Source organism: Exserohilum turcica, assembly GCF_000359705.1.
Source record: "Exserohilum turcica Et28A unplaced genomic scaffold SETTUscaffold_2, whole genome shotgun sequence".
Taxonomy (NCBI): Eukaryota; Fungi; Ascomycota; class Dothideomycetes; order Pleosporales; family Pleosporaceae; genus Exserohilum; species Exserohilum turcicum.
In genome coordinates this window covers 3,459,148-3,481,286 of record NW_007360025.1, presented here as the reverse complement: position 1 = coordinate 3,481,286, position 22,139 = coordinate 3,459,148, and the positions used below count along the sequence as shown (strand labels likewise).

General features: G+C 54.3%; 14 protein-coding genes across 14 annotated transcripts; 5 read left to right on the top strand and 9 right to left on the bottom strand.

Annotated features, from left to right (window-relative positions):
- Positions 1-75: 75 nt before the first annotated feature.
- SETTUDRAFT_88575 (uncharacterized protein) lies at positions 76-1,209 on the bottom strand (the record flags this gene model as incomplete). Its single annotated transcript, XM_008027687.1, has 1 exon — positions 76-1,209. The coding sequence occupies one exon, from the start codon at positions 1,207-1,209 to the stop codon at positions 76-78; it is 1,134 nt and encodes a 377-aa protein (XP_008025878.1).
- A 280-nt stretch (positions 1,210-1,489) lies between these two features.
- Positions 1,490-2,361, top strand: SETTUDRAFT_163404 (uncharacterized protein). The gene is made up of 3 exons (XM_008027686.1): positions 1,490-1,662; positions 1,830-1,969; positions 2,041-2,361. The coding sequence occupies exons 1-3, from the start codon at positions 1,514-1,516 to the stop codon at positions 2,331-2,333; spliced, it is 582 nt and encodes a 193-aa protein (XP_008025877.1). The 5' UTR covers positions 1,490-1,513; the 3' UTR covers positions 2,334-2,361.
- Positions 2,362-2,365: 4 nt separating this feature from the next.
- Positions 2,366-3,421, bottom strand: SETTUDRAFT_163403 (uncharacterized protein). The gene is made up of 2 exons (XM_008027685.1): positions 3,057-3,421; positions 2,366-2,999 (listed from the first exon to the last, which is right to left on the bottom strand). Exons 1-2 carry the CDS (start codon positions 3,376-3,378, stop codon positions 2,566-2,568), a joined length of 756 nt encoding a protein of 251 aa, XP_008025876.1. The 5' UTR covers positions 3,379-3,421; the 3' UTR covers positions 2,366-2,565.
- A 286-nt stretch (positions 3,422-3,707) lies between these two features.
- Positions 3,708-5,826, bottom strand: SETTUDRAFT_163402 (uncharacterized protein). Its single transcript, XM_008027684.1, has 3 exons — positions 5,715-5,826; positions 4,305-5,642; positions 3,708-4,255 (listed from the first exon to the last, which is right to left on the bottom strand). The coding sequence occupies exons 2-3, from the start codon at positions 5,625-5,627 to the stop codon at positions 4,100-4,102; spliced, it is 1,479 nt and encodes a 492-aa protein (XP_008025875.1). The 5' UTR covers positions 5,628-5,642; positions 5,715-5,826; the 3' UTR covers positions 3,708-4,099.
- Positions 5,827-6,201: 375 nt separating this feature from the next.
- Positions 6,202-7,995, bottom strand: SETTUDRAFT_41801 (uncharacterized protein; the record flags this gene model as incomplete). Its single annotated transcript, XM_008026957.1, has 2 exons — positions 6,202-7,457; positions 7,505-7,995. 2 exons carry the CDS (start codon positions 7,993-7,995, stop codon positions 6,533-6,535), a joined length of 1,416 nt encoding a protein of 471 aa, XP_008025148.1. The 3' UTR covers positions 6,202-6,532.
- Positions 7,996-8,500: 505 nt separating this feature from the next.
- On the bottom strand, positions 8,501-8,833 carry SETTUDRAFT_31739 (uncharacterized protein; the record flags this gene model as incomplete). Its single annotated transcript, XM_008026902.1, has 1 exon — positions 8,501-8,833. One exon carries the CDS (start codon positions 8,831-8,833, stop codon positions 8,501-8,503), a length of 333 nt encoding a protein of 110 aa, XP_008025093.1.
- Positions 8,834-9,205: 372 nt separating this feature from the next.
- Positions 9,206-12,329, top strand: SETTUDRAFT_136331 (glycoside hydrolase family 31 protein; the record flags this gene model as incomplete). Its single annotated transcript, XM_008027683.1, has 6 exons — positions 9,206-9,431; positions 9,487-9,809; positions 9,867-10,241; positions 10,293-10,701; positions 10,751-11,190; positions 11,245-12,329. 6 exons carry the CDS (start codon positions 9,206-9,208, stop codon positions 12,271-12,273), a joined length of 2,802 nt encoding a protein of 933 aa, XP_008025874.1. The 3' UTR covers positions 12,274-12,329.
- A 104-nt stretch (positions 12,330-12,433) lies between these two features.
- Positions 12,434-12,913, bottom strand: SETTUDRAFT_20003 (uncharacterized protein; the record flags this gene model as incomplete). The annotated part of the gene is made up of 1 exon (XM_008026792.1): positions 12,434-12,913. The coding sequence occupies one exon, from the start codon at positions 12,911-12,913 to the stop codon at positions 12,434-12,436; it is 480 nt and encodes a 159-aa protein (XP_008024983.1).
- Positions 12,914-13,567: 654 nt separating this feature from the next.
- SETTUDRAFT_179207 (uncharacterized protein) lies at positions 13,568-14,337 on the bottom strand. Its single transcript, XM_008027682.1, has 2 exons — positions 14,252-14,337; positions 13,568-14,196 (listed from the first exon to the last, which is right to left on the bottom strand). The coding sequence occupies exons 1-2, from the start codon at positions 14,321-14,323 to the stop codon at positions 13,759-13,761; spliced, it is 510 nt and encodes a 169-aa protein (XP_008025873.1). The 5' UTR covers positions 14,324-14,337; the 3' UTR covers positions 13,568-13,758.
- A 477-nt stretch (positions 14,338-14,814) lies between these two features.
- On the top strand, positions 14,815-16,543 carry SETTUDRAFT_88664 (uncharacterized protein; the record flags this gene model as incomplete). Its single annotated transcript, XM_008027681.1, has 3 exons — positions 14,815-15,020; positions 15,133-16,147; positions 16,226-16,543. 3 exons carry the CDS (start codon positions 14,815-14,817, stop codon positions 16,541-16,543), a joined length of 1,539 nt encoding a protein of 512 aa, XP_008025872.1.
- Positions 16,544-17,880: 1,337 nt separating this feature from the next.
- SETTUDRAFT_20000 (uncharacterized protein) lies at positions 17,881-19,153 on the bottom strand (the record flags this gene model as incomplete). The annotated part of the gene is made up of 2 exons (XM_008026791.1): positions 17,881-18,839; positions 18,892-19,153. 2 exons carry the CDS (start codon positions 19,151-19,153, stop codon positions 17,881-17,883), a joined length of 1,221 nt encoding a protein of 406 aa, XP_008024982.1.
- Positions 19,154-19,372: 219 nt separating this feature from the next.
- On the top strand, positions 19,373-20,103 carry SETTUDRAFT_163398 (uncharacterized protein). Its single transcript, XM_008027680.1, has 2 exons — positions 19,373-19,439; positions 19,522-20,103. Exons 1-2 carry the CDS (start codon positions 19,401-19,403, stop codon positions 19,897-19,899), a joined length of 417 nt encoding a protein of 138 aa, XP_008025871.1. The 5' UTR covers positions 19,373-19,400; the 3' UTR covers positions 19,900-20,103.
- Positions 20,104-20,129: 26 nt separating this feature from the next.
- Positions 20,130-21,276, bottom strand: SETTUDRAFT_163397 (uncharacterized protein). The gene is made up of 4 exons (XM_008027679.1): positions 21,150-21,276; positions 21,016-21,086; positions 20,557-20,947; positions 20,130-20,502 (listed from the first exon to the last, which is right to left on the bottom strand). Exons 1-4 carry the CDS (start codon positions 21,185-21,187, stop codon positions 20,256-20,258), a joined length of 747 nt encoding a protein of 248 aa, XP_008025870.1. The 5' UTR covers positions 21,188-21,276; the 3' UTR covers positions 20,130-20,255.
- Positions 21,277-21,757: 481 nt separating this feature from the next.
- SETTUDRAFT_19997 (uncharacterized protein) lies at positions 21,758-22,132 on the top strand (the record flags this gene model as incomplete). Its single annotated transcript, XM_008026790.1, has 1 exon — positions 21,758-22,132. The coding sequence occupies one exon, from the start codon at positions 21,758-21,760 to the stop codon at positions 22,130-22,132; it is 375 nt and encodes a 124-aa protein (XP_008024981.1).
- Positions 22,133-22,139: the final 7 nt, after the last annotated feature.

Sequence of the window (22,139 nt, the reverse complement as noted above, 5' to 3'; positions counted from 1 at the left end):
ACCTTCGGATAGCGCCGGCCACGCACGATCATCTTCTTTTTCCTTTATCAGAAGAGAGAGAGAAGCTTCAGTGCTCTACACTCTTCGATACAGATGCATCTGCATCCGCATGTTTTCAAGTTCAATGGGATATTTCAGCCTGTCGTCCAGTCTGAACCATCGACTCTCGTCTTCCTTGACCTTCTCCCAACTTGCTACCTCTTCTTTGCCGCGCTCGTTCGTGTTGCTGCTAGCTTGTTTCAATAATGTATGATCAAGAAGCCATTGCATAGGGTACTTCTTCTCTGCTCCGTTCAAGGTGACTGAAGAGTAGCTTCCGGGGCTATCAACAACCAAGAGCAGTGATCCAGGTTTCAAGACGGAGGTGATCTGGAGGAGTAGCTTCTGGGTCAGGGAAAGTGACGTGGAGTAGAGTTCGTTGAGTGTGAAGAGCAAAGTGACTAGGTGTGCTTCTGCTAGCTGCGACGTCATGTCCGATGCAGATGCTTGCAGGACATCGTGTTGATGAAAGGTGATTGCTATATCCTCCGGCTCCATGAAAGACATGTTTGCAGCTTTCGCGGCAGCTGAAGCGTACTTTGAAAGTGTCGGTGCAGTCGTAAGATGTTTTGCTAGGTTGTCCACCACCACATTCCAGTCTGCGATATCAATAGCCGTCACTTCCATCTTTTTCATCGTCTTCTTCTTCTCATCTTGATCTTTCTTGTCCGAGTCTTTACTGCATAGCAACTTTTGCAATCCTCCCAAGGCGACAATCTCAGCCCCAGCTCCACCACCCAAGCACACGACTTTCCAGCCCCCGCTGCCCATGCCTTCCTCACCATTGGCCGCATCTTCCTTGGGAGTAAACTCCAGTGGTTCTCTCAAATCCCAAAATAAATCAAGATATCCCAACGCGCGACTTGGACTCCACCTCGCCGCATACATTTCAAGGTATTCTGTCTTGCCAAATGCAGTCGCAAAATCGCGATTATACAAATGGCCCTTTACTTGCTGTAGTAGCGGTCCAAAATCGGTGCTCAGGCATTCCGCAAATGAGTCGCGAAAAATGTTCAGTAAGACTTGCTGAAGTTCGACTGGGATGGATTGCTGGACCAGCGTATTGGTGGCACCATCTTCAGTAGAGCGTCGTTCAGGACGTGCCTTGGGTGGTTTATTGGCTTCTCGCTGGGCCTTCCGCTTTGCATTTAGTTTTGAATCCGGGGCCATGGTTGTGAAAAGAGTTAGTATGTGTCGCAGGGCCAGGCCAGGGTCGGCGAGAGTGGCTGGGGGAATCAGAATGGCGAAAGTTTCTTTATCGATAAGTAAGCACAATGTAAGCGAAACAGGCACAGCACAGGTGTGATTCGCCCTCTTCATCTCCACAATCGGAAACATTTCCGATGTTACATCTTTCTCTGCCTCGGATCGATAATGGCAGAGTCATCCTCGGCTCTGAATTCATTGCTCTCTTGATTGTTCCCATATCATCACGCTGGTACTGTAAATTCGTTCCTGGTATATCATTGACACAATGCGTATCCCTTACATTCCCGAGCCGCCAAACTTCACGTCCGAAGAGGACAAGGCAGTTGAGCAACGAGTCAGGGAAAGACGGAGCGAGAAGGGACTGCTTGCTTTGGATCGAGCATTGCTTCATTCTACCCCAGTTGCCGATGGATGGTAAGCACCAAGCGAATAGTGACATGTCTCCACAGCTGTTGTGGAAATGGATAGCAACAACGCTTTGGTAGACAACTGAGTTGTGCTCGCCATGATGGTGCCCGAGACTACTTGCGGATAGATGGAGCAGCATTGCAATGTTCGGAAAACACGTTGACAGTACGCAGGAACTCATTCCTCGGCGCCATTCGCACAAAGACCAGCCTGTCCACTTCGATCCGCGAGACGCTCATGTGCCGCGTTGCCGTCTTGAACCGGGCATGGTATGAATGGGAGGCACACTCCCCAATACTTTTATCAGCACCAGGTATATTCCCCATTTTCGTCTTGACAACGAGCGCCAGTATAGTAAGTCAAAGTCGCTTACAAGATGTTCAGACGTCACGCCAGAGCAAGTGCAAGCAGTGCTGCGCTCGCCACCTCGTGCACCACAAACAGATATTCTTGGTTCTACGTTAGCTAAGCTGATAGCGTACACTGATGCCATGACGCTCGACGTGCAAGTGCCTGATGCCGTGTTTGCAGACTTGAAGGAGATATTTGAGGTGCAGCAGATTGTTGAGATCACCGCCACAATATCAGCGTACAACTGCGTCAGCCGCTTCCTTGTTGCCTTGGATGTGGGCGAGAGAAATGCGCAGACGGGTCCCAAAGAAGGTGCACAGGTGTGAGTGCAAATATACATGTTATTTGATATGCAAAAAAAAATATACATTATTTGCAGTGTATCGATAGACGCCCTCTTCCACGTGCTGTTTGGATTAAGGGAGCTGGACGCTGAAGCAGCGCTTTACACACTGCAGTCTACAAACACGCCTCCACCCCATGCCATTTTTGACCTTGAAAAGAAACCATGCAGCGTCTAGAGAATTCCCAAGTAAGCCACCTTTCACTCTACGACATTCACGCCTTCCTGCTCTGTCTAGCAATCTTCCTCCTCTGTGCCAACATGTGCGTGAACAAAATGTACGATCCGGGCACGTAGATTGCCAGGATAGCCCAGAGCGCATATCCAAACCCTTCGGCCCTTGTGGTTGCCTCTGGGATCGCCTGATACACCAGCCAACACTCGGATGCGATGCCGAGCGGGTAGAGCACGAGGAAGGTGTTGTACCGAAGCCATGTCCAAAGCTGGGGCACACCCATGCCAGACAAGGAAAAAACAAAGTACGAGTAACGAATGACTTCGGTGACGGACCAGGCAAACAGCATAGTGCTGTAGGCTGGGGAATGCCGCGTTGAGAGGGGGAATGCCGGGGGCGATGCGATCAGGTGGACGAGTAGGTAGCGGGAAGCAACCTGCATGAGCGTTGTGAGAAGCGGCGCTCGGACGATGCCTGGTGTGCTTGTAAGCCTTTACGCGCCGCCTATAGGGGACGGACGGGAGAACCTACCAACCAGACTATGGAGCACCTCGAGCCCTGCCAGCGTCTGTACAGCCCTGGTATAGTGCTCAAGGTTGTCATATACTTTTCCGCTCGCCAACCCCCTCTGAATCGCAGTGAACCAATCGCCCTTGCCGAAGATGACGCTGGCCTTGTGCGCGTTCATGATTTCATATCCCCCGATTATCACAGTCTGGTACAGGACGCCCGCCCAGAGTGCAGCCGATACTGCGTTGTACGCAAGCAGATAGGCATTCTTTGCTCCAGACTGCTTCGCAGGCCTTTGGTCGTTTGGCGCAGCGGCCGGTCCTGTTTTCGCTTTGGGTGCCATTTTTGGTTGGGCGGGCTGGGCGTGTCGGGTCCGCTGGCTTTTCTGCGTGTGTACAGTAGAGTTGAAGATGACAAGCGGCGGAGGTGAGATTGTGCGTCCACATGGCCAAAGCCTCGGCTCGGGTACCTGTCTAACCCTGGCTCGCTTGGCTCGCTTGGCGCGGCTAATGGCACGAGCCATGTGCGATGATCTCATGGCACCATTTTAGTTCTTATGCACTCGCGGTAGGCCGCAGCCGCAAATGCCCAAGTATACATCGTATACATGGTTTCCGAGAAGCAGCGTGGGAAAGAAGAAAAAAAGGTATTACTTGTAATAAATACATACGACACATGGCTACAGTTTTGCTCCCGTCGACTCCCATGTGCCCTTTTGATGAAATTCCATGCTTTCCGAACAGCACTCGAACACTGCAAGACGAAAACAAACATCCGGGGCTCGCGCAGCATGCTATGACATTGGAGAACAGCCTGCTACAGTAGACTCCGCCTGAACGCCAAACCATGCAAATGCAACAGACTTGGGAAAACGCCATTATATAAACCTTGAGATAGATATCGGTGAATGCACATGGAAAGAAAACAGAAGACGCAATCCTGGGTATCGCTGGAACATCCCAAGCAGAAAAAAAAGGCGAAAGGAGAAAGCCCGGGAGGCGGGAGATGAGCTTGGAAGCCGCAAAGCATGTACACATGTCCTTGAGGTGTAGGGCCTCGGACCACTAGAGAAAGACTTGAATCATGCTCTTTTTGTTCGATACGTTCTTGTCGCAGCCTTCGACGACACACGTCTTGAACGGATTAGTACTGGCCGGTCTTTCCTTGCCCTTGGCACTGCGCTTCGCAGCTCGGTTGGCGGTGCATTCGCCGCAATAGACCTGTTCATATTAGCTGCATGCTCAAGCATGCTTTTGGGTCGTGACTTACATGACCACAGCCTTTGACAATCCACACTTGTCTCTTGACCTCATCGCTGCCGACACACAATTCTTCTTCGCAGTTGGGACAGACAAGCGCGCCCTCCTCTTCCGGACTTCTTGTGAAGCCCTCTGGTGCTTTTGGCGGTGCGTCGTATGTCGGCGGGGGCGCTGGCGGCTCACGTGTTCGCGAGCCGAGATCAAAGCCTATGGTATTAAAGTCCATGACGGGTGCAACAAACGCACCCAAGCGGATATGCGCATGACCTCGCGATGGATTGCGGGTGGGGGGGATGGGCTCGTGAAAGCGCCCCGCAGTGCGGTTGATTTGGGTATTGAAGCGGTCGACTTGGGCTCGCAGATGTGTGAAGCGGCCGTTGAGCGTGCCAAAAAGATTCAAGACATTGTCCAACTCGCGATTCCTGCGGCGCCGGATTTCAGCTTCTGGTAGGGCGTTCTCGCGTAGAAACTCGACCTCGTCGCCGTCGGAGGTGTTGCCAGCCTGATTCGGACGCGGCAGGCGTCTGGGGTCGATTGTGCGAGACGAAATGAATTCAATGTCAGGGGAACTTGGTTCTGGAGCCGGCGTGGCCATCCTCCACTCTTCCTCTCCATTGTCGAGGTCAATGATGATGTCCATGCCCCGCGGTAAGCGGGGCGCTCCGTGGTTTGCACGACCACGACCCGGGTCATGCTGGTCGGCATGGGCGTGTTGTTGTCTGCCGTTGTGTTCGTCCTGGCTAGCTCCGTATCCAGAATCGTCGGCGGTCAGGTCGATGACGAACTCGTCGTTGCCATTGCTGTTATCATTGTTGTTACCATTGTTGTTGTCATTGTTGTCACCATTGTTGTTGTCATTGTTGTTGTCATTGTTGTGGTTGTGGTCGTGGTCGTGGTCGTGGTCGTTGTCGCCGCTCAGATCGACGGCCGCGTCCTCGTCTTCGCCTGTCAGATCGACCGGCCGCACGTTGCGTTCCCTCGACGACCCTGCCGGGCGCCGGAAGTCGAAGCCGTCTCCTGGATAGCGGGCAGTCACGTGGCTTATCCTGGGCAGGCGGCGATGTAGCCTACTGGAGCGTGACGAGGCACGACCGGCGGGCGAGCGGGCTGCGCGCAGGGCAGACTCAAAGGCAGACATTCTCCGGGGCGGGTGGACGGGCCGGTAGGTATGCGGGATGTGGCGGTGGTCGTCTTCATCGAGGTCTTCGAGGTTGTCGTCGTCGTCGTCAGCGGGTCCTGGGCGTGGGCCGTCATGTGCGGCGGGCGGAGCGTCGTGCGTGCCGGCGAGGGATTGCAGTCTCCAGGCGGGCGAGGCAGAGCCCTCTTGGGCCATCTGGGCATGAGGGCGCTGTGGCGGGTCGTCGTCAGCGTCGATTCACACGCTTCCCCTGCCGTCTATCCATGACGGGGCAGCACTCACTTTGTGGCGTCTGTGCGGGTGCCCCCACGGCCGCTCTCCTCCTTCCATGGCGGCTGCCGGCGCGGTCGAGGAGCAAAGGGCGAGCACGAGGCGAGGCGAGGCGAGGCGTGGCGTGGCGGTGGGCGTCGAGCAGGGCGGGCGTGTCGTGCGTGCAGGTGTGGTTGTAGGTGTAGGTGGAGGTGTAGCGCAGCTGTGCTGAGGTCGGCGAAACTCGTCGTCGTCCCTGGTGGCAAGCAAGGATGGCGCCTTGGGAACCACCCGGCCTGCCTGTGCCTCTGCCTGCGCCCGCGGCGACAAATCACCCGCACGCCTCCCTTTCACCCTTCACCGCGGCCCTCAACCTGAAACAGTCACAATCAACAGCACAATCACAATCAACCCCTCGCCGTCTGCCACCGATGCCTCTTGCTCGTGCCTGTCCAAGAGGCGCGCAGAGCGTGACGTAGCTAGCTAGCACCACCCAACCCTTCTTAGCACATGCATCGGCCCAACATGACTTCTCAATTGATACTCCGGCGTCTGCACTAATATTGCTACAACCCAATTTGCGCCGCACCATGCTTTTCTCAAAATCAAGAATATGGCCCCTCGTCGGCTGGCCCTCTCCCTTGGTGCTTCGACACCATCTCAAGTCCATTCGCTCTGCAGTAGTCGAACCAAAAAAAAACCGGCCTTGGCCAGTTGCTGCCATTTCCAGCCTCTATCCATCGTCTGCGCTGTATCGCGCAAACCACAAAGTCCTTCCCAAGCCGCGTCTTCCCTTTTTTTCATGAGGTTGTAGTAATATTACGGGGGTTCAACGAGTATTAGGTCCGACTCTAAGGGGCTGCCAACACCGCCAGCCCACCCTCTGGTGTCAGAGCAACTACGCTCTCGGCTTTTCCGCTCCACGCAACGTCCTGGGCCGGTAACGCCTTTCTCACAAGTTCGGCCCAGCTCTTGGTTGCCTTTGTGAACTGCTGCACCGATACGCTGCCAGTACCGCCAATCGCCAGGTACATGCCACTGTAGTCCCATTCGCAGCACGTGACTGGGCTGCCAGACTCGAGTGTGTACAGGACGGCCTGCTTCCGGATGTCCCACACAGACACGCTGGTCGAGCCCTTTTGCACAACGGCGAACCAGGTACCGTTTTCTGCAAACTTGACATCAACAATCGGCGCGCCAGTTTCTAGCTGGGCCATGGCTGTTCCGGTTTTGATGTCGTAGATGCGCATGTTGCCATCGGAGCTGGCGACGAAGAATAGCATGCCGTCGACATGGAAGGCGACGCTGGTGATTTCGGCTTCGACGTACACTTGAGATACCGTCTTGAATGTCGCCAGTTCGTGGACGGCATAGTGCTTGTCGGCACCTGCAGTTGCTAGCATCTTGCCGCTGGGGTGGACCGACATGGACGTAACAGCCCCGGCATGCGATGCTACTTGGCCAACCTCATTGCCGTCTTCGAAGATCTTGGCGACGCCCGTTGATGTTCCCACCACTGCGCGACCTCCACACCATGCTGCTGCTGTGACTGCGCTACCGACGTTGAAGGTCTGTGTCACCTTGCCCTCGGCCAGCGCATAGATGCCAGCAGTGCCGTCAGATCCACCAAACAAGACCAATCCGTCTTCTTGCACAGCAATGCTGCTGCTGCCTGGGTACATGGCCTCGGTCGTCTTGACCAAGTCGTAGTTGGAAATGACCTCGCCCGTAGCCCAGCCGGCGGGTACAGCTCGTTTTCGGCGCGAACCAAACAACCTGAATTTGTCAGCAAGTTTCTGCCGAGTCGCATACAAAGGACCTACTCTTGCTGTGTGTCGTCGACAACCTTGACCAGGTCCTGGGGCAGACCCTGACCATCGACCTGCATAGCATCGCCCTGGCCGCCCCCACTGATGGTGACATTGGATAAGGCCTCCCGCGCCTCGTCCCGCTCTTTCGTTATCCGTGCAATCACTCGTGTCGCGGCGTCGTTCTGGTACAGCGCAGTACTCAGCTCCTGCCTCGTTTGCGCCAAGTGCTGCTTGAGCGTGTGTGTCTCCAACACCAAGGCATCCCATTCGTTCTGGAAAGCACTGAGCATGGCGGGTATCGAGGTCAAGTTGGGCGCGCGTGGAGTAACGACATTGGGCGACTTGAGCTCGATCAGGTCCTCGGGCGCGAGGTCCTCGCCCGTAACGGGGTCGGTGTGGTGTTCTGCGATATGCGCCTCGATGAGACGCTTCTCAAAGACGTTTCCGGACTTGCGCGAGGCCACGGGCTCGCGGGGAGCTTCGCCGGAGATTGCGCAAAGCATTTTGACGTGTTGTTGGTGGTTGTGATAGTGAAGCTCGATAGCAAGTCGCGTTTGAACTTTTGCAGAGCTGCATGCGCGCGCTAGTCATGTGGACCGTGCGGGTGCCAGGCATCGCATCGCCATGGCCATGGTCAGGTCCTGGTAGCATGGCCATTGTTGCCTTGAACATGCAGCATTCGACGGCAATATTTTGTTTACCGACACTTGCTTTCCTACCATGGTTGCTCGGTTGAATCAAGACTTGCTTACTGACTGTTCCAAATAGTAACGAGCATCAGCATCATGGCGATATCGACGAGACTTCAAAGCCAGGCTTCAACAAGAGCATCACAGCATTGGTCTCCGCAGAAGCGTGGACATGCCGAAATGCCTTCCTCTCAATACAAAAAATGCCTGTCTTGGACGCAATCCAAAGGCGCAAAGCAACTTGGCGGTAACATATCCTACAACCTGCCTTGCCTGTCCACGGTCAAGCAAGAATCACCCCACGATCAAGTCATCTCTGTCAAGCAGCACACTCTCCTACTTCTTCTTCTTCTTCTTCTTCTTCTTCTTCTTCTTCTTCTTCTTCTTCTTCTTCTTCTTCTTCGTCGTCGTCGTCGTCACCGAATCTGCGTCCGTGCCGCTTGCCAGCATCTTCGGAAACGGAGCATAGGCACCAGGTGTGGGTGTGGATGCGATGTGTGTAGTAGCCCCGGTCCGACAGACAGCCAATCGCCGCACGTGCGGGCCGAGATGCACCCAACCGGATCACCCCAGGCGGGCTCCACTTTTCCCATCTCTCTCCACGTCGGACTAGGCAACCTGAGGTCCTCCACTTGTACCCCGGAATCGTCATTTGCCTGCATTCTCCCACCCACGCCAGAGCTCGAAACGGACTCCTATCCCGCGACACAAGCACGTCTAGCGCGCGTCTCCGGCTCCAGTAATGCCGTCGTGTTGCTTCTTTGGCAGTGCCATCGTTGCCAAGCCCTGCAGCAGTGCCACCCCGTGATGGCGGTATTGCGGGGGAGTGCGTCTTGGGCGCGCCCGGTGCTGCTGCAGTTATGCAGACGGAGAGTCCTAACCGATTCCGCGTTTCCTGCCTTGTTGCAGTGCTTCTTCGACTAGTCAAGCTGACGCCACGGGCTTCAAGTATAAAAAGCGCGCCGCTTCCTCCACAGGCCAGCATCAGCTCTGGTCTCTGCCTCCCCAAGCACCAGCAGACACCATGATCACCAAAGGGCTTCTTGTTCTTGGATCGGCAATTCCTGCCCTGGCAGGTCAGCTTGCCGAACGCCAGAGCTCGCCTCTCAGCAACTGCCCTGGCTACAGGGCCAGCAATGTCCAGAATCTGGGTTCCCGGGTTACCGCAGACCTTAGTCTTGCCGGTACAGCTTGCAATGTCTATGGCGATGACCTGACCAACCTCAAACTCGAGGTCGAGTATCAGACTGGTATGTCATCAAGGCCGGTTCGACCTAATCCCAGCATGCTAATTCCCATTGACAGAGGACCGACTTCACGTAAAGATCTATGACTCTGCCGAGCAAGTCTTCCAAATACAAGAGTCGGTCTGGCCTCGCCCCTCAGACAATAAAAACATTGCTCCAGAACAGTCGGCTTTGGCTTTCACCTGGACCGACAGCCCGTTTTCTTTTGCCATCAAGCGCAGGGCAACCAATGAGACGCTCTTCGACACCTCGGCAGCTTCTCTCATTTTCGAGACGCAGTACCTCCGTCTGAGAACGAGTCTGCCGCGTTCCCCGAACCTGTACGGTCTCGGTGAATCAACGGATTCTTTCCATCTCAACACCACCAACTACACGCGTACGGTGAGTTTTGGCTCCTCCCAAATGAAAATTAAACAATTACAATACTAATTTGCTCAGCTTTGGAACCGCGACGCTTACGGCACACCACCCGGTACCAACCTGTATGGATCTCACCCAGTCTACTTTGATCACCGCGGCAGAAATGGCACGCATGGTGTTTTCTTAGCCAGCTCTGAAGGTATGGACATCAAGATTGACGACTCGGACGGCCAATTCCTTGAGTACAACACTCTCGGCGGAGTTCTTGATTTCTACTTCCTTGCCGGACCCGGACCAAAAGAAGTCGCAACTCAGTACTCAGCTCTTTCGGGTCTGCCTGCTATGATGCCATACTGGGGTTTCGGTTCGCATCAGTGCAAGTACGGATACCGTGATGTCTGGGAGGTCGCTGAGGTCGTAGCAAACTACTCAGCTGCTGGTATTCCGCTTGAGGTGAGATCCAAGAATGTGGGAGTAACGGGCTTTTCTTGCTAACTTCTGCAGACCATGTGGACCGACATCGACTACATGGAGCTTCGGCGCCTGTTCACACTTGACCCTGAGCGTTACCCGCTCGAGCTTGTTCGCCAACTTGTAGAATATCTGCATGCCCACCAGCAGCACTACATTGTCATGGTCAACTCTGCTGTGTGGAGTGGCGATTATGATGCCTACAGGAACGGTGCTAAACTCGAGGTTTTCCAAAAGAAGAGAAACGGAACATTCCACCAGGGCGCCGTATGGCCGGGCCCTACGGTCTTCCCTGACTGGTTCCATCCAAAAACCCAAGAGTACTGGGATGGAGAATTCGCACGTTTCTTTGACCCTGCTACTGGCGTTGATATCGACGGTCTGTGGAACGACATGAACGAGCCTGCCAACTTCTGCCCATATCCTTGTCCGGACCCAGAAGGTCGGTTTTTTATTCTGTGGACTGGAGTTGTATACTGATAATCTTCTAGCGTACTCCGAGGAGTCTAAGAACCCGCCGAAGCCGCCGCCAGTGCGTGATTCCGCAGGCGGTCGTCGCATCCCCGGCTTCCCAGCAGGTTTCCAGCCGTCATCTAACTCTAGTGCTGCAAGACGTTCCGTAGAAGCTGCTGCCTCAGCTGCTCAGTATATCAAACGAAGTGGCTCTAAGCGTCAGGCTTCTAACAACACCCAAGATCTTGCTGCGCATCGTGGACTTCCTGGTCGTGATTTGATCAACCCTAAGTACCAAATTCAGAATGCCGCGGGCTCAATCAGCAACAAGACAATGGATACGGATATTCAGAATTACGATGGTACTTACCACTACGACACACATAACTTCTGGGGCTCAATGATGAGCATTGCCTCCCATGCATCCATGCAAAAGCGCCGTCCCGAAAGGCGCCCGTTCATCATCACCAGGTCATCTGTAGGTCATCTGTCTTTCCCGCTACAGCTTCAAAAAACACTGATACTTGAATAGTTCGTTGGCCTTGGTTCTTACCTTGGAAAGTGGCTCGGCGACAACGTTTCTGAGTGGGCGCAATACCGCTTCTCGATTGCCGGCGTCCTCAACTTCAACACCATTTTCCAGATTCCCATGGTTGGTCCCGATATCTGCGGTTTCGCGGGAAACACGACAGAAACCCTGTGCGCGCGATGGGCAACTCTTGGTGCTTTCTATCCATTCATGAGGAACCACGCTGGAGACACTTCGATTAGCCAGGAATACTACCGCTGGCCTTTGACCATGGCTGCAGCCAAGAACGCAATCGCAGTCAGGTACAGGCTGTTGGATTATTTCTACACTGCTTTCCATCGCCAGACGACTACCGGATTGCCGAGCTTGAACCCTCTATTCTTCCACTATCCCTCCGACTCCAAGACGTTTGCCATTGAACACCAATTCTTCTACGGCGACAGCATCCTTGTCTCGCCTGTTTTGGAAGAAAACTCGACTTCTGTGTCCATCTATCTGCCCAACGACGTCTTCTACGACTACTGGACCGGCAAGCGCGTGCAAGGAAATGGCGAGTACATCAACTTGACCGACGTGGGTTTCGACACCATCCCACTGCACGTCAAGGGCGGCTCGATCCTGCCTCTTCGCGCCGAATCCGCCAACACCACCACTGAGTTGCGAAAGCAAAACTTTGTCCTCTGGATCGCACCCAACGCCACCAACCAAGCCACGGGATCTCTCTACCTCGATGATGGCGACTCGCTAAACCAGACATCCACATCCATGATCAGCTTCACTTTCAACAATGGCGCCTTCAGCATGACGGGCGACTTTGGCTACAAGACCAACTCGGTAATCCAGAATATCACCATCCTCGGTACCAGCCAGAGCCTCCAGGGCCCAGTGCCTCTGACTGGAAACTGGCAGCACAACTTTGGTGCTGGCGCAGGCATTCCCCTGTCCTCGGGCGACGCAACGCAAAAGCGTTTCGGGCCCGCCGCGGTATGGGCTACAGTCTTGTGTTCTGCCATTATCTTGTTGACCTTGTAAAAAAAAAGTGATGTGGAGACGACGACGATGGCAACAAGTAATGTATATAGGTAGCGAACTGAGCTTTCACTGAAAAAGACGAAATAGATGTATATGAATACACACGACTTTGGCTTTTCCATTCCAAAAAAAAACTAATATAACACCAACAATGATCACACTATGCAATATACTTGGCCCCCTCCCTCAACGGACTCCTCCCCACCTTCATGCTCATCGTGCGCTCGTGCAACTCCTTGGGCGTCATCCAAATCGGAAGCATCGCAGGAGGGATGTCCCGTAACTCGCCCTTTGCCGTGAGCCGAGAAAGCTGCTTGATCCTCTGTCGGGTAGCAAACGACAAGTTGTTCTCGTAATTCTTGAATCTGCCATTGGTCTCGAGGTAGTGCTTCAACTGCAGTCGTCTTTTGCACAGCGTCGCAGATGCCAAGCGTTGTTTTGTTCGCGTTGTACGTTTTCTAGTCAAGCTGCCGCTCTTGGTTTGAAGATTGTTGGGGAGCGCTCGTGTGATGATGGGTTTGGCGGGCTTGGGGCGAGCTTTCGAGCGTGTGCGTGAGGAGGGTGGCTCAATACGTTCTGCTCTGGCCGCGCGGAAGAGACGGACTCTCAGGCGCATGCACATCGTGGAGAAGGAGCTCATGGTAAGTGATATCCGAGGGTTGTGGTTGCAAGTAGATTTGGGGCTTTGTTGAAGTCGAAGGGATGATATAGGGGTAAGAAGAGAGATATTTAGACGTGTAGAGAGATCTGTGGGACAATAGGTTCGCTGAAGTAGGGTGTCGCAATAGAGCAGAGTGTAGCAAGGGTTGGTTGATGTCATTGTACTTATTGTGGGGTGGTGAAAGTGAAGTCGGCCTCTTTCTATGCACCGCTCAAGTTCACCGGCAGACGCACTGACATGGGTCCCTCTCGGATGCTTTCAAATCTAATCGTGGCGTGATGTTCCTGCTATGGCATAGTGAATGTACATAGTGGGTGGTACAAAGTCAGTACTGAGGCCTAGTGACTTTGAGGACTTCTCAATCAACCGACAATACGCTTCCAGAGTTGGCCTGGACCAGGACGCACCATTCACTCTCTTCGGATTTCTTGATTCCATGAAATGGCTGGCGATGCAAATACTTTCCTAATATTTTCTTTACAATACCGCTGTAATGTAAATATAAAGATGCACGCTGCATATGAGATCGGGTACAAGCGTGTTCCAGTATCTTATCGTGATTGAGCTTTCGAGCATGATTAGCAAAGACATGAATGATGATGATGGTGTTCACAAAAGGACATTCTGTATGCAGGAACGGGTATTTCCATTGGTAGTGTTGCGTTATCCGCACTCTGCCATACACCGTTGGTTGTGTCGTGACTGTCATTTTCGTGTTTCCTGTGCCAAGCATCTTCGTGCGTCGTCAAACACGCTGCGCACCTGCGTCCTGGGGTCAGGCTAAGTAGGTATAGTGATGTGGAGTATTCTCAATGCGGCCTTTATCACTTCTTGCCCTTCTTTTTCTTCTTGCCCCCTGTGCCCGCTCCAGCCTTGGGTTCGGGTGCGGTGCCGCCCATCTTGACATCGCCGCTCTCATCAACCTGCGGCGTCGATGTGTTCTCGCCACCAGCTGGCATGCTCAGGTCCTCTGTCGTCTCTGGTAGCGCTGCCATGTGCCTTCCGAGTCTCCCCAGATTTCCAATTAATCGCCCAACCTCGGCGCCCTTGTTCGTTTGGTATTGCAGACATGTCCCCGACTCTGGGTCGTATGTCTTCAGCGTAAAGGTGGCCGTTACTTCTTCGGGATCCTGGGCCGGCGGTGGTGATGAGGCTCGCGTCGTGTCTACCGGCCGGGCTGCCTTCTTTTCTTCATACTTTTGGCGCTTCTTGATCTTGGAGGCTGTGGGTTTGAGGACTGAGTATTTGGATGTGATTCGTGTCTGGCAACTCGATTAGAAGAGCGTGTCGCGTGCGTGACGGAAGGCTTTCTCGTACGGTGGTTGGACGGGCTTTCAGCAGCAGCGATGACTGCTCGTACCACTCCGCGCTGGTAGCGAAATAGGGCATCGCGACAATTGCGGGTCGTCTGGGCGCGCAATTGCAAGGTCGAGGATGGTTTGGTAGCTGCGGTATGCGGGCAACTTTTGGCGGGGTTGTTCTCGGGCCAACGTCGGCCTCAACTCGCGCCCTCGCCCACTACACATCACGGTTTACCAGGCAACTCTAAACGACTGCTCGCGACTTTCATTAGCCATTTGCGGCATTGATCCAGGCTGCCGTGCATGTCGAGTTGGCGTCGACCCCTTCTCGCAGCTTCTATACTAACAGGCTTGACTCACGGTCTTCATGGCTTCAACGCAAAGAACGTCTCTTCCTCGGTTTTCGTTACGGCAGTGGACATTGACTTCGCCTTGAAAGTCCTCTCCTTTCATGACTACTGGCGAAGAAAGAAGAACTTACTTCTGTACATGGCACCCGTCTTGGCCTTGCCATACTTGCGTCTTGTCCATTTCTAACTCCAACTCCAACTACAGTTACCTCTTCCGAATCTTGGCATCATGACGGACGACATTACTAGAGACATGCACAACTTGGATCTTGAGCATGAGCCTGCTCCGGAAAAAGTACCTACCCCAAGAGCCGAACTAGAAGCCACCATCCAATCATTAGTAGAACGCGGGAAACGTCTGCACGATGAAGTAGAGACTTATGTCGCTGCGGTACTCGAGAAACAAAAAGTAGGCAAGGTTTACAATCCAGTCGAGTACGTAACACCAGAAGAGATTGGTATACTCCGTGGTACCAGCATAGCTTCATTGATCAACCCTCCACACCATCTCGTACATGCAGCCTCTGAGCATGACTGACCTGACCAGATATCGTAACCTGCGCAATGACATGCGTAACGAGCTAGCCTTTCTCAAGAAACTAGTAGGCTCCAACATGGACGAAGAAAAAGCTAGACACTACATTGTGTCATCCAACCTACTCTACTACGAAGCATTATGGAGCGCAGCAAAGCGCTCCCATAGTCTTCAAAGCTTCAGAAAGTACTTCTTCTGGGACCGCCACACGGTTCCAGCCGGAAAACGCACAACCAAAGGCCTGAGTTTATCCAAGGGCAGCCAGAGCAAGAACAAGACGGCTGCACTTGTTGACATTGTCGCCGAAGAAGGCAGCGAGTGGATTCGCGTCTCGACGGTTTCTGAAAAGCGCATCTTATTCGATCTCGCAAAGTTAGGCTGGGTCAACGATCCAGACTCGGACGACGACGAAGACATGCTAGATGCGCGCCCGATTGGCGACGATGAAGATGACGAGGACCAGGTGGACGTGGTGCGAAATGCTCGTCAACTTGCCCGCGCTGCACGAGCAAATCCCATTCGCGGCCGGCCGCCCCAGGTGCGCTTCGTACTCACCAGAGTGGAAGCAGGAAAATCACCGCCTGTTGATACCGTTATCAACAAGATCCGCGCTACGGGCGCCATTGTGCAATGCGGCGACGCCATTCCGCCCGCGCCCTCGATAGAAGCGGTTCTGCCCCAGCTTCTCATTGACCGGTCGCGTGCTCTAAGCAACACGCTGAACATTGACTGTACCATCTTACTCGCTCTCATATCAGACATATCGCACAAGCCCTGCCCGATTCTCGACTGGTACCCCGGCGAGGTGCGCGCGCAGATTGAAGAGGAAGCCGAAGAGCACTTGCTGCCCACGCATTTATACCCAGCTATCCAAGCACACCCAATGGTGTGCACGCGCGAAGCAGCCGACCAAATGAACCTAATTGTGCAGACTCTGGCGACGGACACGGAGAAACTAAGGGCCGACCTGCTGCTCGGCCAGGGAGACTGGGCAGCGCGGTCTATGGAAGAGCTGGTTGCGGAATGGGTAGGTTTGTTATTTTCCCATTATCATCATACAATTTTGTTTCATCTATCACGTAACTTACAAGCTGTGTCAAACTAGGCAAGTATATCCGACTACGCCCCTCCATCTGGTTTCTCCCTTCCCATAACCGTGCAATCCTTCGACCCCTCGACCATGACCTCTACGCTTCCCGCTGTGGCATCCACCATCGCACACGAACTAGGTCCCCTTAACACATCTATTTTCCTCTACGGCTGGGCAAACAATATCACCACGCTAAGCGCCAACCGTGGACGAGCCCGCCAGATAGAATCCATTATCAACGAGCATGGACTGAAGGACGGTGAGACCGGGTCTCACATCTGGCTTTGTGGTGAGTCGCGCAGTTTGATTGCCAAGCATGGGCGTCGAAAGTAAACTTGCATCCTACAGAATGGAGATTGGGGGGGGGGAGGGAAGGCGAAGACAGGAAAATACAAAAGGCTGAATTGTAATAGTAGGGGCGACACGCGCTTTTAGAAAGCCAAGGCCTGGAGAAGGTACGGATGAAGAGAGGAGGCTGTGGCAGAGTGGATCGAGAGGGCGTAGGTTGATGTATCATGCATAGCTGGGTGTGAATACTCTTGCGCAATCTACACATCGACTGTGGTTTTCGTAAACATAGTTTACAATGCATAATCGTTTAGTGTACTTGAGGATAAAGAAATATGGTTGTATCGAATCACTTCCAAAGCATGGATAACATACAATGTCCCTATACCTACTTTGCGTAGACATGGTTGACTGCGATGGGAAGCAACATGAATCCATATTCACACTTGGTGTTTTTTTGTACACACATTACACGGTCGACATGCACACATGAATCTCAGATCAAAAGTTATGATACACAGCAAAGAATTCAACGACATGCACACCACTTACGCGACTTTCAAGACGAGATGGTTCATGTACGTGTGTACGTGTTCGTGTACCTAAGGAAATAGAGAGAGAGAGAGGGAAGGAGAAGGAGAGAAACACTGACACAAACCATCATACGATAAGCTCACCAAGCTCGGAATATCAAGACATCCCTAACTGTGTGGTGGCCTTACCTTGATGCTTGAAGCATTGAAGATAGGGGGGGGAAAATACATGTTTGTTTCATCCAGACTTACACAGACATATACCTACATTATGAATGGACCTACCCAAGCATAAGAGAGAGGAACCAACAAAGAAACACTAGAATAAAGGTATAATGAGATGGATGGAAAAAGGCGAGAAATCGGCAAGTAAGACATGTGCAGGAAGAAAAAAAAGATCACCTGTGTCCTACCCGTTGTCGTTGTTTAGGGAATCTTTCTTCCTTCTCTTTCTTTTTTGGTTGTTTTTCTTTTCTGCCCCAGCAAAGTAAAGCATGTTGAAGTCGGGACAGATTTGGAATAATGGTAAGTTGGCTTGATGGGAATGCTGTGGCTCGTTGCTGCTATACCTTTTGAAGCTGCCAGTGAGACGGTGACTTGATATGGCGTAAGAACCACGTGGTAGGGATGGTTCGAGGTATTGGCGGTGCCTAGGGGTGTGGGTGTGGATGTGGATGTGGTCTGGTGTATGCGCGTTCTTACCCTCCTTTGCTGCGCTGCTGTGTAATCGAACGTCAAGAGCTGAACAGAGTCGATCTTACCCTCATTGACGGGAAAGGGCTGGGGCGAAGAAAAGGGAGGTAACCTTTGACAAACCCTTGCACAAGAAGGCTTAGCCATCTGCCAGGCTTAATATCGTCGTCGTGTCCGTGGATCGTCATAGCTGTCGCCGTCGTATGCGCGCTTCCGTGAGCCTTCGTCTCGGCCTCCATCACGACCTCCGTCTCGACCTCCGTCTCGGCCTCCGTCTCGACCCCCATCTCGGCCTCCACCATATCCACCATCGCGGTCGCGGTATCGATCTCTGCTGCCGAGCGGTTCATTGTTAGCGCCGCTGGATCCTCGATCGTAACCGCCACCGCCTCGTCGGTCGTCGTATCGTCCGCTGCCACGATCGCCTCCGCCTGGTCTGTCCCCGCCAAATCCGCTGCCCCGTGGACCGCGGGGACCAGCTGGAGCGCCATCGGGAGGTCCATAGCCGTTGGATTGATATCCGATGCCTCCGCGTCCGCCACCGTAACCGCCGCCGCCGCCGCCGCCGCGACCTCCGCCGCCGAAACCACCACCACGGAAACCTCCTCGATCACCAGCAAAGCCTCCACGGCCTCCGCCTCGTCCGCCGAAGCCACTGTTAAAGCCACCGCCGCGGCCTCCAAATCCGCCAGGTCCGGCAGGAGCGCCTCCAAAGCCGCCAGAACCACCAGGGCCACGAGCAGCTGGGCCCTTGGTATAACCGCGGCCACCAAGGCCGCCGCCAAAACGACGCGGGCGCCAGCCAGAAACTGTGCGGCCGCGCTCGACATCGACAAGGACACGTCGGTCCTTGATCTTGACGCCGTCCGTCTCCTTGTACGCAGCCTTCATGTCCTTTTCGCGCTCGTACACAATGAAGGCATAGCCGCGCTTTCGCTTCTTGGCTGGCGCGTCGGGCGGCTGGGTGACGTCTTCGACGATGCGGATGCGCTCAATGGGGCCGTAGCGGCCAAATTCGCGCTCGAGGTCATCAGAGGTGACACCGTAGGACAGACGAGCAACAAACAGCGTCTTGAAGGCGTCGCCCTGGACCTTTGGATCTTCTGCCGGCTTATCTGGAGCAGAGTTAGCGAGGCGGCATACGTGCGCGCTGCCAAATACACGTACAATTCTTGACGCCCTCGGTGATGAGCTTCTCCTGCTTCTCAAGCTTCTCAAGCTTCTTACGATCGCGCTTCTGCAGCCAGCTATCCGTCGGCACGTAGCCGTCGTTGTCCTTGTATTCCCTCAGAGCGTCCATGTACTGCGCGATGCCGCCAATCTTGGGCGTGCAGCGCTTTTCGGGCGCGTGGTCGGTAGGCTCCACCCAGCGCAGCGGCGGGCGCGGGGCGAACAGGTTCAACAGCATGGGCGGAAGGAGATGGGTCATGGTGGGCTGAGCTCTGGAATGCGCTCCAGATGGCGATGTGGCGCAGTTGGAATTATGGGGGTGGTCGAGAGAGTGACGATGGAAGGGGGTTGTGGTCCTCGGGGGAATGTGATGCTTGGGCGAACGAAGTTGCGACGCGGAGTTCGCACTAGCGCCGACCAAACCCAGGCTGCGACCACAGCACGTGAGAGCGAGAGAGTTTGGCCGCCGACACCGACACCGACACCACGGCAATTGCACGCCCAACATGCCGCTCGCCGCGCTCAAGACGGTTGCAAAGGCCCAGGTAAGCTCCCCGGCGCGGCGCCTCGCCTGGCGTGTGGCAATGGCAATGGCAATGGCGCCTGCTAACGCACAAATGCGCACAGAATGGCGTGGGCGCCTTTGTCCTGCCCTGCAAATCCCTAACCTTCCACTACTGCAACTGGTGGGGGTCGTCTCGCGGCATGAATGCCTTTATCAAGTCTTCGCTGCCGGCTTTTGCGAAGCGCAACCCCCAGATTGAAATCTGCGTCAGCCCACGGCCAGCCCACCACCCCGTCATCATCGCAAACTACATCAATGGCGCCCAGCGGTCAATATGCGTCAAGAACCTGCAGAACGAGGGCGTGCGCGAAAAGGCCGAGATGCTGAGGAATAGCACGGGAGAGAAGAACAGGAAGCTGGATGGCCGTCCAGTGAAGAGTCTGAACGAGAGTGTGAGGGGTGTGTGGAGTCCATTCCACGGCAGCAAGATTAAGATATGAGCGTCCGAGGCAGCCGGAGGACGAGGGTCACGTAGAAATGCGAATACTTGAGGATCCAAGGCACAGTTTCTGGCGATATCAGACCAAGCGAGTCCAACCACACGACCATTGCGGCCAGCGCGAACAAGGCTCGGATAGAAGCCAACGCATGCAAAGACGCAAATCTGGGCGCAGCATGCACATCATTTGTATAGTCATTGTAACAAAAAAAACAGAAACACGACAAGTTGGTCTTCGTAAGCGTTCATTATGCTCAACCTATGTGGTTTCTAGCCAAGCGGTATTTCTCATAAGATCGTCACTATCCGTCCAGCGCAAGCTTCAGTCACTTATAGACGAGCATCGCTCTTGGGGATTCATGCCTGGTGGCTGTTGATGATGTCAACAAACGCAGGCTTCAAGCTGGCACCGCCGACGAGGAAGCCGTCAATGTCGGGCTGCTTGGCAAGCTCCTTGCAGTTCTTCTCCGAGACACTGCCGCCGTACAGGATGCGCGTCTTCTCAGAAGCCTCGGGAGAGATTTCCTTTGCGAGCCACTCACGGAGAGCGGCGTGGACCTCCTGAGCCTGCTCAGTGGTAGCAACCTTGCCGGTGCCAATGGCCCTGGTGTTTGTTAGTGCCGTGTTCAGCGGCTAGAGTTTGGGCATGCCGGCATACCAGATGGGCTCGTAGGCAATGACAATCTTGCTCCAGTCCTTGACCTTGCTGGCAACAGCCTTGAGCTGCGTGGTGACAACGTTGACGGTCGAGCCCGCCTCGCGCTGCTCCAGGCTCTCACCGCAGCAGAGAATCACGCTCAGACCACCGTCAATGGCCGCCTTGGTCTTGCTTGCGACAAAGTCGTCGCTCTCCTGCAGAATCTGGCGGCGCTCAGAGTGGCCCAGGATGGTCCAGGTGATGCCGCTGTCCTTGAGCTGTTCAGCCGAGATCTCACCCGTGAAGGCGCCGTTGGGCTTGTCGAAGACGTTTTGGGCGGCAACCTCGATGCCCTTGCGGAGGTGTTCGCGGGTGAGGAGGAGGTAGAGGGCTGGTGGTGCGATGACAACCTCTGTTTTCATCCATCAGCTTGCGGTCCTTGCAGTCGTGTGGCTCAGGCTCCCAGTCCAGTTTGCTTACCGGTGTTCTCATCGAGCTTGGCCTTGTTGAGGTTCTCGACGATTTCGGTGATCGACTTGATCGTACCGTTCCTTTAGCACTGTCAGCTCTTTGCCGTCGCCGTGCGGGAACTCACAGCCCGCGTTGTCACGTACATCTTGAAGTTTCCACCGACGAAGAATTGGCGACCCATTTTGGCGGTTGTTGATATAGGGACTGGCTAAGAAAAAAAAGGCGATGTAAGGGTATCACGGAGGGTCAATGTCAAGTTGGAGATGGAGGTGTTGAGAAAAGCGTTGTCGAGCTGAGCTGCTGCTGGTGTTAAAGTTTGGCGGGGGGGTACGCGGGGCCAGTGACGTCTTAAGCGTCTGGCCGAACCGGGACTTTCCTCTGAAACAATGGAGACTCGGAACGGCGGTGCCCATGGCTGAAATTTCTTTTCGCAATCACCATTGGCATTGGCAGCCGTTGCTCTTCCGGCAGGTGCTGCTTGGATGGGCGTTCAGCCAGCGGCAGAAGGCTGGGCTGCCTCGTCTGCATCATGTTTTTTGGCCAGTCGACGCACATGGGCAGCCACAAGACAGGCTCGAGTGGATTGTCTGCTCGAGGCTGGCAGACCCGACGAGAGACGAGCATGGCCGAAAGCCCCACGGATCGACCCGAAGTTACCCTTTGGCCAAGCCTCGTGCAGCCAACACTGTCGGAACCTCACATGTACTTGTCGCTAGAACTACATACCTTAGTAACAACCCACACCAACACCATGCCTGGGCCTGCAGCACAAACCAAGGTCGACGGAGCGCCAGTCGTGTACGGTCTCTCCCTCACCCGGCTCACACAATGCGCACACTGGCACTCTCCGCTCGACATCATTGCCGTCAAGCATTTCTGCTGCAAAAAGTTTTATGCCTGCATCAGCTGCCACGATGCACTCGAGACACATGCATCAGACGTCTGGCCATGTACTCGCCGCGACGAAGGCGCTGTGCTGTGTGGGCAGTGCAGACACGTCTTGACCGTCAACGAGTACCTCGAGAGTGGGAGCAGATGCACAGAGTGCGGCAGCGCATTCAACCCCGGCTGCAAGAAGCATTGGGGGCTGTATTTTGAAGTGGGCGACAAGAGCAGCGAGTCTTGAGTCTGAC

What these genes read in the sequence shown, in the direction of transcription:
- SETTUDRAFT_163404 (XM_008027686.1), top strand. Translation starts at nt 1,514, where the DNA reads ATGCGTATCCCTTACATTCCCGAGCCGCCAAACTTCACGTCCGAAGAG. An exon ending in ACCCCAGTTGCCGATGGATG is followed by an intron (nt 1,663 to 1,829) that starts GTAAGCACCAAG and finishes GACAGTACGCAG; the next exon opens with GAACTCATTCCTCGGCGCCA. An exon ending in AATACTTTTATCAGCACCAG is followed by an intron (nt 1,970 to 2,040) that starts GTATATTCCCCA and finishes CAAGATGTTCAG; the next exon opens with ACGTCACGCCAGAGCAAGTG.
- SETTUDRAFT_163403 (XM_008027685.1), bottom strand. Translation starts at nt 3,378, where the DNA reads ATGGCACCCAAAGCGAAAACAGGACCGGCCGCTGCGCCAAACGACCAA. An exon ending in GGTGCTCCATAGTCTGGTTG is followed by an intron (nt 3,000 to 3,056) that starts GTAGGTTCTCCC and finishes CAAGCACACCAG; the next exon opens with GCATCGTCCGAGCGCCGCTT.
- SETTUDRAFT_163402 (XM_008027684.1), bottom strand. Translation starts at nt 5,627, where the DNA reads ATGGCCCAAGAGGGCTCTGCCTCGCCCGCCTGGAGACTGCAATCCCTC. An exon ending in TTGTCAAAGGCTGTGGTCAT is followed by an intron (nt 4,256 to 4,304) that starts GTAAGTCACGAC and finishes TAATATGAACAG; the next exon opens with GTCTATTGCGGCGAATGCAC.
- SETTUDRAFT_179207 (XM_008027682.1), bottom strand. Translation starts at nt 14,323, where the DNA reads ATGCCCTATTTCGCTACCAGCGCGGAGTGGTACGAGCAGTCATCGCTG. An exon ending in TGAAAGCCCGTCCAACCACC is followed by an intron (nt 14,197 to 14,251) that starts GTACGAGAAAGC and finishes TCGAGTTGCCAG; the next exon opens with ACACGAATCACATCCAAATA.
- SETTUDRAFT_163398 (XM_008027680.1), top strand. Translation starts at nt 19,401, where the DNA reads ATGCCGCTCGCCGCGCTCAAGACGGTTGCAAAGGCCCAG. An exon ending in AGACGGTTGCAAAGGCCCAG is followed by an intron (nt 19,440 to 19,521) that starts GTAAGCTCCCCG and finishes AAATGCGCACAG; the next exon opens with AATGGCGTGGGCGCCTTTGT.
- SETTUDRAFT_163397 (XM_008027679.1), bottom strand. Translation starts at nt 21,187, where the DNA reads ATGGGTCGCCAATTCTTCGTCGGTGGAAACTTCAAGAT. An exon ending in GTCGGTGGAAACTTCAAGAT is followed by an intron (nt 21,087 to 21,149) that starts GTACGTGACAAC and finishes ACAGTGCTAAAG; the next exon opens with GAACGGTACGATCAAGTCGA. An exon ending in CAAGCTCGATGAGAACACCG is followed by an intron (nt 20,948 to 21,015) that starts GTAAGCAAACTG and finishes GGATGAAAACAG; the next exon opens with AGGTTGTCATCGCACCACCA.